At 39.5% G+C, this 17,376-nt stretch overlaps 1 protein-coding gene across 2 annotated transcripts in view; it reads right to left on the bottom strand.

Annotated features, from left to right (window-relative positions):
- LOC144503698 (endoplasmic reticulum junction formation protein lunapark-B-like) overlaps window positions 1-15,184 on the bottom strand; it is a 98,948-nt gene extending 83,764 nt beyond the window's left edge. Inside the window, exons 1-3 of one of the 2 annotated variants that reach the window (XM_078228445.1) lie at window positions 14,999-15,184; window positions 13,743-13,846; window positions 1,896-1,937 (exon numbers count right to left, since the gene is read on the bottom strand). In XM_078228445.1, the coding sequence (XP_078084571.1) occupies window positions 1,896-1,937; window positions 13,743-13,769 (69 nt within the window). In that variant the 5' untranslated portion in view covers window positions 13,770-13,846; window positions 14,999-15,184. Of the gene's footprint in view, window positions 1-1,895; window positions 1,938-13,742; window positions 13,847-14,781 lie in introns of both variants that reach the window. The other variant, XM_078228446.1, reaches the window with a different exon arrangement.
- Between the last annotated feature and the right edge of the window lie 2,192 nt (window positions 15,185-17,376).

The following is a 17,376-nucleotide window of genomic DNA, read 5'->3' on the forward strand; positions in this document are numbered from 1 at the left end:
AAGCCAGCATTATAGCCCATCTCCAATTTCCTTTGAACTGAATGGCTGTGAGAACATTTACGAGTCAACTACATTGCTGTGAATCTGGACTCATGTATGCCAGATCAGATGAGGATGTCAGATTTCCTTCCCTAAAAGGACATTAGTGAACCAGCTGGGGTTTTATGACAATCAACGATGGGTTTGTGGTTGTCAGACCTTTGCAGATTTCACCATCTGCCATGGTGGGATTTGAATCCGGGTCCTCAGAGCATTACCCTGGGTCTTTGAATTACTAGTCTAGCGACAATACCACTATGTGGGATCGAGAGAGCTAGAGATATTCTGTGGGAGAGTTGACAGACCTAGGAATTCAGCTAGCCAATTTTGGCTCCAGAACATACCCAATTCTAATATTCCTAAGGAGCCAAACCGCAAGTTGTGAATCGCAGTTATGGTGAAGATCAGACATTTTTCTCAGGTGTCGCAAACTCCAAGGCTACTCATGAGCCATTTACAAACTCCAGAACTCCTCCCCAAGGCTACCAAAGCACAGGATTCCTACTCCAATGCTGCAAATGCCTGGGATTTGCGGCAAAAATTCTAAATCCTCAGCCCAGATTCGCGAAAATCTATGACTTCACCAATGTCAATTTATCTATCTCACAATTGGTGTATTACTCTTACCAACAATGCTAATATCCAAATTTAAGTAGATACATAAAGGGAACTAGTGGATGATCACCATGCGCAATTCACAAAGAGACCCACAAGGTGATTATCTATTAATTTTGAAACACTGCTGTCACATTGCAGCGATGATGCATGCAAATTTCTATGATACTTCAAAAGGCAAGCTGGTTATTCCCAGTGTTTCTACTAACTTCAAGAGTCGTGCTTTCTTTAAAAAAAAAGAAACTGGGAAGTTTTTCCTGTAGCAAGGTGAAAGTCAGCTTGAGTTCAGCACAGTGCAGCATTTTTAATTGAAAGGGCCACATCTAGATGCACACAACCATCCTTTAGCAGCAGAGTAACACCTTGTATGTTATATGGTTTAACATCCGTTTTTGTACAGTAATGCATCCTCAGACCTGCTATAACTAGCGTTATGGGAGGCCCAGTAGAACAATAATAAACAAATTACATCTTGCACACATCCATCCTATTGCAATATTATACCTACACATTTGAAACTATGTGTCACATCCATAAGAGACCAGTTTGGATACTAGTTTCACCAACAAATTACAACCACTTCAGGCCTTTGGAGAGAGTGGGGAAATTAGGCTTAAGGGGGGTGGTACAGTAGTTAGCACTGCTGCCTCACAGTGCCTGGGGCCCAGGTTCGATTCCTGGCTTGGGTCACTGCCTGTGTGGAGTTTGCACGTTCTCTCCGTGTCTGCGTGGGTTTCCTCCGGGTGCTCCAGTTTCCTGCAAAGATGTGCAGGTTAGGTGGATTGACCATGCTAAATTGCCCCTTGGTGTCAAGGGGACTAGCAGGGTAAATATGTGGGGTTACCGGATAGGGTTTGGGTGGGATGGTTGTCAGTGCCGGCTAGATGGGCCAAATGACCTCCTTCTGCACTGTCGGCATGCTATGATTCTTTGGTATTTCAGTAGGCCACTGGGTGATTAACCTGTTTTGGAGGTTCAAATACTCATTATTGCAAGTGCAATGTGATTTTTTTTATGTCAGTTATGCTAAAATGGCTTTCTCCCAGTTTGCATGCTTAAAAGTTTACACATTGCCACAATTTCTTGATGCTTTACTAAAACTTCATTGGTGTATTGTGATGAAATCTTTAGACAATCCTGGGGATGGAACACTACAGAGCTGCAAATAGAATAACATGTAAAACCAAATAAAAATAACTTGCATACTATTTATATAATGTAAGATTGAAGAAAAATGGTACCTTGTCAATTTTCTCTAATACGTCTATCGTGGAAGGTTTTGCCTGCATTAAAAGAAAAATAGGTGTTAAAAAATCCAATTAAATATATATTGATATAACTTCAAGTGTCCAAATAAATTGCACTTAGCATCAGTATGAACTGAATTTACTGGCCTTTTTTTAAAAAAGGTGTGGCTTCTCAACAGATGAGGAATATTTGAAGGTGAGATACATTTCCAATGCAAGCCCATTTTAAGTTATTTGAGTGTCAGTAGCGTAAGCAAACATGAAATATGTCAAATGATGACACCAATCTGATGGCATGCTGCTTTATAAAATGAAAATATTACCACATGACCTCACCACATCCTCATCAAAATGTTAGCACATCTAGAAATAGCAAGGACTGCTAACTGACAGTAAATCTCGATCTATATCCTATATTCCCCCCCCTGCAAAAACTGCAGATTTACTTTTGATTCAAGTACAGAAAGGTGAAAAACACTGCAGTTGATATCACCTTTTATACTGTACAGCACTCAACAATCGCCATGCTTCCACAAAAGTGCCAAATCAATGCTCTAGTAAAACAAAGGATTCATAAAATTATAAATGTCTTCACAAAGCAGGGTGCCTTCGCTCCCCCCTTCCCACGAGAGAGGTCTGTGCAAGGAACAGCAAAAAAGAGGAGTGTGGTCACGTAAAAAAGGAAAAGGAACATAGAAACAGGAGGCAGCCATTCAACCCCTCAAGCCTGTTATACCATCCAAATATAGAGCATGGCCAATCTGTAGCATAACTCCATTATGGCTCCCTTTATTGGATTGCATGATTCGAGGAAACAACTCACTGCATATACTTGGTCAAACGACAACAAAATAAGGAATAAGGTAAAGAGTAGGGCAAGGAACAAGGAGGAAGTATTAGACCATCTCAAAAAATTACAAACAGTATTGCATTCTGCAAATATATCTGGAAAGAGAACTGTCAAACAGGAGATGGGGCCCCTGAGAGAACTTAGTGAGTTGCTAAAGGATAAATGGAAATTTGCACTGATATTTAACAGGTACTTTGCAAGTGTTTACAAAAAGGGAAGGATATTAGTGGCGCACGGGGGGGGGGGCAGATAAATCTGAGGTGGTCAAAAGTGGGATGAGAAAATTAAACCAAAATTAAGCATTGAAGAAGTTATTTAAGTAAAAGGACAAAGTGCTAGTGCCTGACACTGTACCTCCAAAGAAAAGAATGGAGGAAGGAGGCCCTGAAAAATTATGGCCCCAATTTAAACTATCCCCACTAAGCAAAAGCCAGGTGTTGGGGGCAGCTAAAATAGTGAGTCACTGTCATTTCTTGCCTGATTATGCTTCCCAAAATGCTTTGGTATTTTTCTATATTAAAAGCACCAGAGAAATCTAAATGATTGCTGTTATATCCATGATTTTGATGTAAATTAGCAATTGAACCCTGGGGCACCTCAATCACTGGTACCCCTTTTGAAGTCATGATGTGGAGATGCCAGCGTTGGACTGGGGTAAACACAGTAAGAAGTTTAACAACACCAGGTTAAAGTCCAACAGGTTTATTTGGTAAAAGTTTGCTACCAAATAAACCTGTTGGACTTTAACCTGGTGTTGTTAAACTTCTTACTGTGTTTACCCCTTTTGAATGCAGCATTGCACGCTACCTGCTGTTCTCAATCAGACAATTCTTTTCTGTACCCAAATTTTTGTCTGCAACATAATTTTTTATTTTCAAAACCGACTCATAGGGTTTTCTGCAGCTGAAAGAAGCATCCGGCAACAACTTCTTCCTCTCTACATCTTCACAGTATTGAAAAGACGTCACTGGACAGTTGCCTATTCTAACTCCATTCACTTTTTTTCCCTGGGAGTTCAAAATTGTGAACTTCTCCCTCACTTAATTCCTTATTCTTAGAATCAGCAGGTTTTGTAAAGCCAAGTTCAGCATCAGAATCATTCTTCTGCATTATTGGGTCAATAACCTTAACACCTTTAGGGAAACAACATCGACACACGTAAGCACATCATACAGGCAGTTTCTAACCACATTTGCAGGGAAAAGAGAGCTGAGAAAGAAATACAGCCTTGCCAATAGAGAAAATGCTGGAAAATCTCAGCAGCACCTGTAGGGAGAGAAAAGAGCTGACGTTGAGTCTAGATTTCTCTTTGTCAAAGCTAAAAGGCATAGAAAGTGGGAGATATTTATACTGCAGGGTGAAGGAATGAAAGATGAATCATAGCCACAAAAACCAGGGGAATAGGCTGCTAATGGCAGTCCATAGAGAGAATAAAGGGTGTGAATGGCCAAACAGCAAAGAAGCTGAAATCAGAAGGCAAGTTGTGACAGATGAAGATGTGGGGGGATGGTGGGGAAAGTGGATGGGACAGGGGAAGCAAAGGGGGAGTAAAGGTAAGGGAAAGGGGGACAAAGTAAGGGGAAAGAGTGGGGGGGGGGAAAGAAGAAAAATGAAGAAAGACAATAAAGAAATAAAAAGGTGGAGAAAAGTAAAAAATTAAATAAAATGAAAACAAAGGGGTTGAGGCGGGGTAGGGCTAATCATCTGAAATTGTTGAATTCGATGTTGAGACCGGAAGGCTGTAAAGTGCCCAGCTGGAAGATGAGATGCTGTTCGTTCAGTTTGCGCTGAGCTTCACTGGAACATTGCAACAGGCCAAGGACAGACATATGGGCATAGGAACAGGATCGTGGGTTAAAATGGCAAGCAACCGGAAGGTCAGGGTCCTGATTGCTGAGCACCTTCGGTCTGTGCGCAAAGCGATCACCCAGTCTACACTTGATGTCTCTGATATAGAGAGACCACATTGGGAGCAGCGAATGCAATAGACCAAATTGAAAAAGGTGCAAGTGAAACGCTGCTTAACCTTTTTAACTCACCTCTAACTCACAGCCTTGCCAATGTCCCTCCAACTCTAGAGGAAGTTAGAAACATATATAGCAACTTCCTGGTTGATCTTTTGATTACATTCAGGCTCTGAATGTCACTCTGCATCTCCCTGTGCCCAAAGGGACAAGCAGGTTAGAAACTGCATCCCTGCTCACCTCACATACTCAATTGTGGCTTGTTCGTTATTTGTTCACAGGATGTGGGCGTCACGATCTAAGATGGGGCGGCATGGTGGCACAGTTCGAAAGATGTGTGGGTTCAGTGGATTGGCCAGGCTAAATTGCCCCTTGGTGTCAGGGGGACTAGCTAGGCATGGGGTTATGGGGATAGGGCCTGGGTGGGATTGTGGTCGGTTCAGACTTGATGGGCCGAATGGCCTTCTTCTGTACTGTCAGATTCTATGATCTTTTCCCTTACTGAATTCTGTTACTTGCCTGCACTGTGCGCATTGGTCCTGCACCTTCAGTCCTCAGTTTAAAAAGTTCACTGCTAAATTCAAGAGACGTAGATTTCTTTTTTTAAAAAATAAAGACTGACATCAGAATACAATACCGAACCAGACAAAAGCTATTCCACTGAACAATAGAATATTTAAATACCTCTGAAGAGTTGTCAGAAACAAGGGGAACCAGGAGAATAAAGCCATATGTAAACTAAAAGGGAGCCCAAAAAAGCAGCAACTGCAGACATCATAGGATTCCGCCAACACTGGTTTCACAGGAATTGCAGACAGTGAACCAGAAAGCCAAGAAGTTTCTATAATTTACATAATAATGAACAACACAATCTCTAAATGAAACGCGTTATAAAATACTGACTTGTAGAGAAATCATCTATAATGTGTTTTTTATTTTTTCAGTTTTTAAATTGAGAAACTATGATGAAGAGTCACATGAGATTAGGCTATGTTCCAGATTTAAAGAGAGTGTAAAAGAGAAAACTAAGTAATTCAATAAGTGATTAGTTGGCTTTAAGAGATCAAAGAGGTGGTGTACTGCTTTTCAAGAGGAGACTGTGTTCTCATTTAGAGCTTCTTTACTCAATGCATTAAAAAATGTTACTACTTCTTCCGTTAATGAAAAATTTAATTTGATTGCAGAATCCATAAGTGCTTGTCTGGTCATTAATGTCATATCTAATTTATGTTGAGTATCAATTACTTTTATGTATCCGTCAAACTCTATTTGACATTTTTGGGTTACTGAGATTGCGTGCATCAAGTGACTGATTTGCTGGACTCCCATTCCAATGAAAACAAAACTAGGACCTCGGCTGATTCACAAATTATGCAAACTGAATTTAAATATAATTAGATAATAAGGCACCAAAATGCATTAGATTTGTTGTTAGGACATTAACTGTACTTGTATCTCTAGAATTTCCCAATTAATTTAAATAAAGTTTTATCATTAAGTCACAAGGTAAATTACCCTAATTTCCATGCGAATAGAAAGCACTGTGAATGCATATAGGGCTCCCTGAAAGCTCACCAAGTTGATCATAAAGGACTAAGTCAAAGGAACTAGGGAAGTGTCAACTTGATTTTGATGTGTTGGGCTAACCAATGCCAGCCAGGGCAGCAATAAGGATGCCACATCTGGCCTTATTGCCCCAAGTTATGGAGTAGAGAGAAAAAAAAGGAAAAAACAATTCCTGCTGGAGTACATGTCCATAGCCATCATGAGAGATGAGGTCAAGTTCAGCAATCAGGCTGCCTGCTAAAACCAATCAAGGCTCAAATATAAGCAGCAGTTACTTGGGTTAAAGATTGGATAGCCACCATTGCCTGCGGAATTGCACCCAACGACAAGTCCATGCTTTTGGGGAGGGGGAAATAAATAAACTGCCAAGGACGCAAATTAAGGAAAACAAATATTTTAGGGTGGAATTGAAACAAAGCTAACAGGTTGAGATAAATGTGACAATGTAACAGTAGCCTTAAACCTTATTCTTCTAAAAATTGAGTTCCAAGCTGTGACTAGCACAAAATCTGCCTGAATTACTTTGAAAATTATATTTAAATTATAGAACACAAGAGCCAAAAAAGCATGAGCTGAAAAATCTTTTTGTTCTCTGGGGCAAATCAAACTAAATTGGTTTCTCCCCTCCTTCATGTCTAACCATAACCATTTTTAACCAAAATGGAGATGGGTAATCCCAAAATCACTCTGTAGCAGCTAAGTTGCCCTCCAGTTTTTCATTCTTATTGGAAGAAAGTGATTTATTCTGGCGCCCAGAATTGAACACAATAATTCAGCTGAAACCTAACAAGTGATTTATGCCATGTCACTTGTTAGGCCTCAACTGGATTATTATGCCGATTGCTGGCCATCACACTTTAGGATAGATGTCAAGGCATTTGGAGAAGGCGCAAAAAGGGATTTATCAGAGTGGTACCAGGACGAAGGACTTCAGCTATGTAGATAGACCTTAGAGGGTGGGATTGATCTTGGGATGGACTTGACAGTAACCAAGATTTTCCCTAAACATAAAATTTAAAATATTAGAATTCAGATAAAACTCCTCATTGTTACAGCGCCTATTCCCAATACATTGCCTTTCTACGCCCGTGCCCCTGCCTCACCAACAACAAAAACCTCACGCCATGCCTTCACAGAATCACAGAATTGTTACACCACAGGAGGCCATTCAGCCTGTGTCTGCACTGGCTCTTGGAATGCACAATTCGCTGAGTGCCACTCCAGGACCTTCTCCCAGTAATCATGTACATTCTTCCTTTTTTGATAATAATCCAATTTCTTTACTAAAATGTCACAATTGAATCAGTCTCCACCACACACTCAGGCAGTATATTCCAGATCAAATCACTCACTACATGAAAAAGGTTTCATGCCACCATTGCTTCTTCTGCCAAATCCCTTAAATCTGTGTCCCTTAAATTCTTGATCTTTCCACCAGTGGCCACAGTGTTTCCCTACCTACTCTGTCCAGACCTCTCATGATTTTGAATACCTCTACTAAATTCCCTTTCTGCCTTTTCTTCTCTAAGGAAAACGGTTCAAACTTCTCCAATCTATCTTTAGAAATGAAGCTCCTCATCCCTGAACCATTCCTGTGAATACTTACTGCATTCTTTCCAATGCCTTCACGGTGCCCGAACTGGAAACCAACTGGAAACAATCCTCCAGTTGAGGCCAAACCAGTGTTTGAAACAAGTTTAACATAACCTCTAAGCTCTTGTACTTTATGTCCCTATTAACAAAGCCCAATATACTAGTACTTTATTAACCATTCTTGCAATCTGTCCTGCCACTTTCAATTCACTTATGCAAATATACACCAGGTCCCTCTGCTGCTGATCCCCCTTTTGAATAGTACCCTTTGTTTTATCTTGTCTGCCCATTTCCTTCCTACCAAAATTAAACATTTCACATTTCTCTGCATTCACCATTTGCCTGCCCATTCCATCCGCTTGTCTATGTCCTTCTGATGTTCTACACTATTCGCCTCAGTTCATAATGCTGTCAAAGTTTTGTTTCATCCTCTAATTTTGAAATTGTGTTTTGTGACTACTAATCTTCTCCCAAATTATTGTTTCCAGAATCTTCCCCAAAGTAAAACTGACTGGTCTGCAATTGCTGGGTTTATCCTTACTCCATTTTCTGAACAAGGAGTTAATATTTGCAATTCTCCAGCCCTCTAGCACCACCCCCAAATCGAAGGAAGAATGGAAAATTATGGCCAGTGCGTCCTCAATTTCCATTCTTCCTTGGATGCATCGCATCCAATCCTGGTGTCTTATCAACAAGTACAGACAGCCTATCCAATACCTCCTTACCAATTTTAAATCCATCCAGTGTATTTTTTTTTTAAATTTGTTCATGGGATATAGGCATCACTGGCTATATATGCTTTGTAGATGGACAGACTTCAGGGAGTCAGGTGGTAAATTACCTGTCATAGAATTCCCAGCTCTGGTAGCCACAGCATTTATATGACAAGTCCAGTTCAGTTCCTGGTTAATGTAAGCCCCAGGATGATGATAGTTGGTTATTCAGCAATGGTAATGGCACAGAATGTTAAGGGGCGATGGTTATATTCTCTCTTGCTGAAGATGATCTTTGCCTGGCACTTGTGTTGCAGAATTTTATTTACCATTTTTATTAGCCCAAACCCAAATGTTGTCCAGGTCTTACTGCCCATGGACACAAACTGCTTCAGTATCGGAGAAGTGAATGGTGCTGAACAGTGCACAATCATCGAACATCCCCACTTCTGTTATTGAGGAAGCAGCCTTAAATGGTTAGGCCTAAAACACTACCGTGAGGAAATCTTGCAGCATTGTCTTGGGACAGGTGATTGACCTCCAATAACTAAAACCATCTTCCTTTGTGCTAGTATGTCACCAGTGGAGTTTTCTCCTGCTTCCCATCGACTTCAGATTTAATGGGGCTCCTTGGTGCCACACTGGGTCAAATATCGCCTTAACGTCAAGAGCAGTCACTCTCATCTCACCTCTTCACTTCAGCACTTTTATCCATTTTTGGACTACGGTTGTAATGAGGGGTTTTAAGTTCAGTGGCCCTGGCAGAACCCAAACTGAGCATCAGTGAGCGGGCGATTACTTTGTAAATGCCATTTGAAAGCACTGTACAACACTTGGGGTGGCAATTCAATGGGTTGGATTTGTCCTGCATTTTGGGGACAGAACATACCTGAGTAATTTGTCAGGTAGATGACAGTGCTGGACCTGGACTGAAGCAGTTTGGCAAGATGCACAGCAAGTTCTGGAGCACAAGTCTTCAGTGCTATTGTTGGAATGTTGTCAGGGTCCATAGCCTTTGCAGCATTCAGTGCCATCAGCCATTTCCTGAAATCACATTGAATGAATTGAACTGGCTGAAGACTGGCATCTATGATGCTGGGGACCTCCAGAGGAGGCCAACATGGACCATCCACTTGGCACTTCTGGCTGAACACTGTCGTAAATGCTTCAGTCTTATCTTGGTGCTGATGTGCTAGACATCTCCCATCATTGAGAATGAGGACATTTGTGGAGCATCCTCCTCTTGTTGTTTAATTCTCCATCAGCATTCATGACTGATGTGGCCGGACTGCAGAGCTTAGATGTGATCCATTGGTTGTGGGATCATTTAGCTCTGTTTATCACGTGCTGTTTCTGCTAACTGGCATGCAAGTAGTCCTGTGGTGTAGTTTCACCAAGTTTAACACCTCATTTTTTGGCATATCTGGTGCTGCTCCTGGCATGCACTCCTGAGTAAAGCAGGGTTGGTTCCTCGGCTTGATGGCAATGGTAAGGGTGAGGAAAACTGGTCCATGAGGTTACAGATTGTGGCTGAGTACAATTCTGCTGCTGCTGAGGCCCCATAGCACCTCGTGGATGGCCAGTTTTGAGCAGCTAGACCTGTTCTGAATCTATCCCGTTTATTTATTCAATTCTGTCAACCTGCTCAGGTACAGACAAGCAAGGTCAAGTGATGTCTGAATTTTATGGGAAAATGACAGCTCTATTTATGTACAATTGATAATCAATAAATGGCAAATAATCAATTGTCATTATGAAAGGTAACGTTCTCCCCAAAGTCCTTGGTTCCAACATATTAAGGCAGTCTGTAGCTAGCAAAAATAAATTTCACCATGAGTAACTGAATTTCAAAAATGAATTTTGTGTTGCAAGAAGTAGAAAAGCAATTTATTCTTTCGGCATTGAAGGTATGAAGTTTTTGTTTATATTGAATGTTGGTTATTTATCTGTTCAGCATTAATTTTTTTTTGGTTTACAATTTAATCAGATGTGCATTCTTGAGCTCACCAAAAATGCCTATCTCATCACTGTGTTTTATATCCCCATTACATTCCCAGGAGGATATGGTAGTGTAGTGATAGTAATCCAAGGCCCTGGGGAATAGGTTAATAACTTTGGAATATAAACATAGCCTCAGTAATGGCGACCGTGAAATTTATCAGCAATTTCTGAAAAAATCTATCTGGTTCACAAATGGAAATCTGCCATCTTTATCCCGTCTGGCCTACATGTGACTCCAGACCCACAGTATTGTGGTTGATTCTTAACTACCGTGGAAGTTAAAATGCTCAGATTGAAGTTTCATAGTTCGGAAGCTAAATTGTGCAGAAGCTAAAATGTTCAAAATTAAAGTTTCATGCCTTCTCTGTACAGTTTCTACAATGTTTATCAGCTTGCAGACCTTCAAAGGAGTCAGTGTCTGCTATTTCAGCATGAACAGGCTAATCTTCATCTGCGTAGGCCCCATAACATTCTGCTTTTCGGCCTTCACCAGAGGGTGAGCAAGACCAGATTTTTCCATAACAAATACCAAAGGCAAGATATGGGGATATGCTATGCAAATGAAGGATTAGCAGAAATCAGTTTTTCACCAAATGAGAAAGGATGAAAAGCCAGGATTTAACTGGTGAATGTATGCAAATGAAGGATTAAAAAAATTGCTAGTTTCTGATGTGCTGTAATTGACTATAATCGCTAAGTTGTTTTTCTGTAGCTTCAGAAACACTTGCAGGACAACTGCAAGGTGGTTCTCCTTGTGCACAAGTCATTAAAGGCCTTGTATCGGATTATGCATGATGTCTGGCACTGTTTGTACTCAAGTCGACCAAGAGTGCCTAAGGTTGCTGGTACCCAGGATCTCTAACGCTACCCTCTGAAATGGCTGAGCCACTCAGCTCAAGGGAAATTAGGGATGGGTAATAAACGATGGCCTTGCCAGTGACACCCACGTCCCATGAAAGAATAGAACAAGTAAGATAAATACAGTGGTGAGAGTTTCCCATTCAACTCCTGTGTCTTGATACATACGGCTAGATATTGTGCAGGTACATCAATTCATTAAAAACGCGTGCAAGGTCCACTTACTGGAGTGGGCAGTGATGCTGAACCCAAGGAAAAATGTATAGCAAAAAAAGCCATAAATTGTAATATGTACAAAAGGTAAATTTAACTACACAAATAATTGAGGTCGAAAAGCTAGGTATTCAAATCATGGCAGCATCTTTTAATATCAGGACATAAATAGAGACATGAAGAACAAAAGCCAAGAAGTTAAGTTAAACCAATAGAAAACATTAGTTCAGCCCCAGCTGCAGTACTCTGGCATCACACTTTCGGAAGAACGTGAAGGTTTCAGAAAGGGAACAGGAGAGATTTACTGGAATGATTCCAGAGATGAAGAAGTAGGTACATGGATATACGGGACAAGATGGTATTTTTTACCTTCAAGCAGAGAAAGCCAAGAGAAGATTTGACAAAGGTATTTAAAACCTTGAAGATTTAGACAGAGTAAATAAAAAGAATCGGTTTCCAATCACAGAAGAGTTGAAAGTCAAGGGGCACAGATTTAAAGTGATTGGCAAAAGAACCAGAGGTGACATAAGGAAAATCGTTTTTACACATTTACGGTTAAGAGTTGAAATGCACTGCCCGATCAAGCAGTGGATAGAGATTCAATAGTAGCCTTCAAGAAGAATTGGATAAATCCATGAAGGTGAAAAAAAAGTGTAGTGATACAGTGAAAGTGCAAGATTAACTGGATTTCTCTTCAAGAGCCAGCACAGACTCAATGGGCCAAATGGCTTCCATGCATGCTGCACTCTTTATGATTAACTGACAACATTTGCACAGAAGTAATAATTATAACTTCAAAATTTTAAGTTCTGAGTTAAAAGAATATTTTAGATGCAATGGGGAAATCACTGCATTTTAATTATATCAAATATGTCAAGTCAATATCCAGAGATAAGCTCATAGGCTCCAAACTCCTGAGACAGGTTGCAAGTTGCAACAAGCTATCATTAGGCTTTAGCAATTAACCTTCAACTAGCCTACTTATTAAAATAGCACAAGGTCACACTGAATCAATGTTGTTGCTACTAGGGGAAATAAAGCATAAAATAACATTGAACTTTATCGGAAATACTACTTTGTAGGTAACATACAAGACACTATCATTCTGCAGGACAAATTTCATTTTGACCTGTATCACAGAAAACTTGGAGAATTTACCATATTTCTGAGATTTAAATCAATTTTGTTTATACAAGTAGTCTTTACGAAAGAATACCTTACTCTTGTGCCCTTACAACTGTGGCCCCTTGCAACACTGCATGTTTTTCTCAAAATCTAAAGTTTAGGTCAACATTTCCCTCCAAGAGTCAAATGTATGCCCCCAATTCTCTAAACAAAAATGCCCATCTTTTAGCCAGTAATTTGAACAGCTTCAATCCATCACCAGGCACCAATATTAAAAGTCTAGAATTCAACTTACAGAACAAGAATCTATTTAGAATTCCCAAAATCATTTTCTCTCCTCTCATACATTTGAATTAAAAAGCTAGCACAAAAATGAAACAAATTATAATTTATTTATTCCCAGTCCCCAACAATCAGATTCCTATTCAGCCACAGTATGTTGTTTAATTCATTAACATTTTTAGGGCAAGATTGGTACTAACAACAACACAGCCATGCTCAACACCATTCTTCAAATTTCAGAGTCAATCAGAAAGCTATGGAGCATTGCGCGTTAAAATTTTATACCCCAACTTACTTAAAAAACAAATAAAGCTGGAAATAGTATTCCCAGAAACATTTTGAACAGTCCATAGTAAAATGCAGTCTATAAATAAACAGGCTTATCACTGTGTTTTCTCTCTATATATAAAATAACAAGACAAAACCTGAAACTCCCTTTTTCAGTGTGTACCTATTCCACATGCAGCAATTCATCACCCCCATCTCAAAGGCAATTAGCGAAGGGCAAAGGCTGGCCTTGCCACCAATGCTCACATTGCACGAAAATTGTCTCCTTTAAATTCACTGCAGTTCCGTTGCATTTAAAGACTTGCTATTGTACTCACATTTCAAAACAGCTATTTAGACTGCTAGTTGTTATTACATAATTTGAATTGAAGTGCAATTGATCACTTACCCTCCAGCAAGAAAGCATCAATCCCATTTTGTTTTTACTGAAGTTGTTTAACACAGATAATCCAATCTATTTATTTATTTGAAGGGCCACAAATAATTCTGCACCTGTAGAATAAACAAATTCACCCATTAAAATAATTGATATTTACAATACACGATACATACTATAAAGTTAAGTTTCACTTAATATTAAATCTTTCACAAACACTGCACTCAGTAAGACATTCAAGCTAATGCAAAAAATGTGAACATTCTGGAAATTCCACACTTTAATTAACATTTACATAAATAAATGTTACAGATAGTAAATAATTGTGCCCTTATGAAAACCTGTTTATTTTTTACATCACTAAATCTCCTACTAGTTTGCTTAAACTTATACCATTTTTTTGCCAAGGCCATCGGCAGAACTTACTTCATAACCAGTGAAGTACTTTTGAAGTGGAGGCATTCTTGCAATGTTGGAAAACGCTTTAGTCAATTTAAACAGAGCAAGATCCCATAAACAGCAATGAGGTAAATGACCAGATAATCTTTATGTTGACACTGGAGGGATAAATATTGATGTGGAGATGCCGGCGTTGGACTGGGGTAAACACAGTAAGAGTTTTAACAACACCAGGTTAAAGGTTCCTTTGTCTCGTCTGCTTGGCAGAGTTTCGCAGACTTTAACCTGGTGTTGTTAAAACTCTTACTGGGGATAAATATTGGCCAGGACACCAGGAAAGCTCACCTCTTTTTCGAAAAGTATCATGGAATCTTTTACGTACACCTAATACCCTTGTCTTTAATATTATATAAAAAAAGAAACTGGCGAAATTTGTACTGGTAGAATGACTTTTGTTCTTTCGACCCATAAGCATGAACCGGGCCTCAGATATTTTCCATGGCTTAAAAACATCTTATTGTAACTAAGCGCATCTTCGGCATAGAAACACTTGCACTTTTGCATCAATGCCTAGGCCTACAGCATCTTTGAGGCAGCCAGTCAGCTCTCATTTGCAGCTGACTGTGTATGAGAATCATCAGCAGCACTGTACCGATAATGGAGGGCCTTTCCTGAAGCGGGGAGCGGTCCGCCTGGCCAGGCCTGCCTGCCGATCGGCACCTCAGCAGCAAAGGTTCAAGCTGCATGATACAATGTTACGGACTCTTCCATGACAACTGCGACCCGCGGTACAGAGACCGAGGCATGCGGCCGAGTCAGGCCGGCCCGAATTGGCCCACCCCCCATCTCCGCTGCTGTAACCCACTCACCTGGAACTCCAAACTGCTTCCTCTACCGCCGACAGCAACCGATCCCAACGCGCAGGCGCACAACCAGCCCGGGCGCCCGTAACCTTTCACCCCAACAGGCGTTGTCACGTGACGCCCGCCGTTCCTTCCAGCCGCTTTTGACCAAAGGCAAAGACACAAAGCGCAGGAGTGAGTGGGGGTAAGGCACTGTGTGGAAAGCAGGAAATTTCACTGTAAACAGACTCTATAGACATCTTGTACCAGCCCTAAAAGGCATTATAATGTTAAAATCAGCTTTCATAATAAGAACTTTATAATAAGAATAATTTGATTATCTTAAATAATTAATTACTGCACTTCTACCTTTAACAATTCATTGTGATACAGTTTGGATTACTCCACCCTTTTTAATTTTCTGCAGTGCTATTTCGTTGCCCGAATCGGAGGAAAGCAAAATATAAATAAAACATATTTGGCAGTTAATTAAACTCGGAGCTATAGTTTAGTGGTGATGTTGATTTTGTTCACAATTGTTATTGACACCAGCCTCGCGGGTTCAATTCAAATATTTACAATTTTCGGTTGGGGGTCTGAATATTGTTAATTACTTTAGTTCTAACTTTTTGAACATTTACAATACAAGCTATTTTTTAAAATTAAATTGGTACCAATATGAAATGTTTACCCAATGTTACTGTTGTAGTTTGTAAAAAGTATATAAGTTATTGTCTCCTGATAAATCTTCTGCTTGAATAGATATTAAAATACATGAATGGATGTCAGACCTGCTACAACAAGGCACGGATGTTGCTCTTTGATAGATTAGGTTTCCATTGAAACGTTCTCTAGTCATTTCCTGCCTGTATCTGTACATTTTATAGATAATGAAGTCAGGACCATCGGCAAAGTAATGCAAACATTCGCTAGATTATTAAAATTAGAGATTTCACTATAAACACAATTCACGTTTGAAGACATATGTTGTCATAATAATGGTACCTCCAGGTTAGCAAAACCTAGCTGCATTGTATATATAAAGTTTTTAACTTTGAATTTCTAAATAAATGTTAATTTTAAAAATCGTTTTAGTTTATTGATATGTTGACATATAGAATGAGTTTAATATAATTCTTGTAAAATAAAATATGAAACCTTTTTAGTCCCTGTTTGTTCGTCATTTATAAGCATAGTTGTAATGTGGGAATCTACGATTTTAGAGTATCGATCAATATTTTGAAATTATTAGTTATAGTATGTGCCATAATTTGGGCTAAGGTAGAATGATGCATACAGTTGTGCCTTTCCCAAATAAAATCTAAACGGAAATGATTTGAAGTCATTAAACGCTCTGTACGAATAGTCAGAAAAATAACCTTTAAACTGTTTTGACCTAAAGTATGTGTTTTAATTGGTCCTCAAATATGCAAGGCCTCTTGTAAACGTCTTCGTCATATGAAAAGCACATTGTGGAGTATTTGGTTGGTGGAAAACACTGAGGAGAAGGCATTTTAATAAAAATGAAAACTGTATGATCTGGGTCAGTTGTTCCTCTCCAGGTGATTATAACAACTTGTTCATTTCGTTTAAGGAATCCAGTCCTCGATGTTAAACGAAATAAACATTTTGAGAATTTCAAATGATCTATTTTGCCAGTTTCATTTTATTCTTTCTTCAGTTGACCTACAGGAGAATACTATGTGAAGTATACTTGCATGCAATTTCATAAGTTATGGAAAACGTTTCAAAAATGCAATTATAAACACAAAATGCGGTCAATTTCCTGCTTAATGTCACTTCTTTTTTTTACGAAATCTGCTATAAATAACATAATTCGTATTCAAACAAAACTGCAAATGCTTGATGAAGAAGCAGGTGACATCTGTTTCAATAGAAAGCTTGTCCTCCAAAGAAAAACACACATCACAAACACAAAAGGGGAATCTGGATATCATAAAATAACAAAGGCATCGCATGTTACCCCGCCCCCACCCAGTAAGGACCCATTTTTTGTATTATACAGTATCTGCATTCAATCAATACATTCCACAACTTAATCGTCTGTAATAAAATCGTGTATGCTAAAAGATAATGTGGCACCTGATGCCCCATTTTAGAAATCAATAGAAAACTTTAGAACTGACTTTCGTGTGCAGGTCTGATAATTTCAGCTATTTCCCGCGCCTGTCGCTATATAAATACCAGTTATGATTGTCATCTTCTAGAAACATTGAAACCTCGCAATATCTTCCTCGCTCACTCAGTTTCTGCTTCATAAACTCACTTTATTTTGTTACAAAGAAAGATATTTGCTATTTTGCCCACAGCTAGGTTTGTAACCCGTCTGACATTCATTCAGTGACATGCTGAGTGCTCACTAGTGGCATCTGGTTTGCACAAAA

This window comes from Mustelus asterias, chromosome 14 (genome assembly GCF_964213995.1).
Source record: "Mustelus asterias chromosome 14, sMusAst1.hap1.1, whole genome shotgun sequence".
Lineage (NCBI taxonomy): Eukaryota > Metazoa > Chordata > Chondrichthyes > Carcharhiniformes > Triakidae > Mustelus > Mustelus asterias.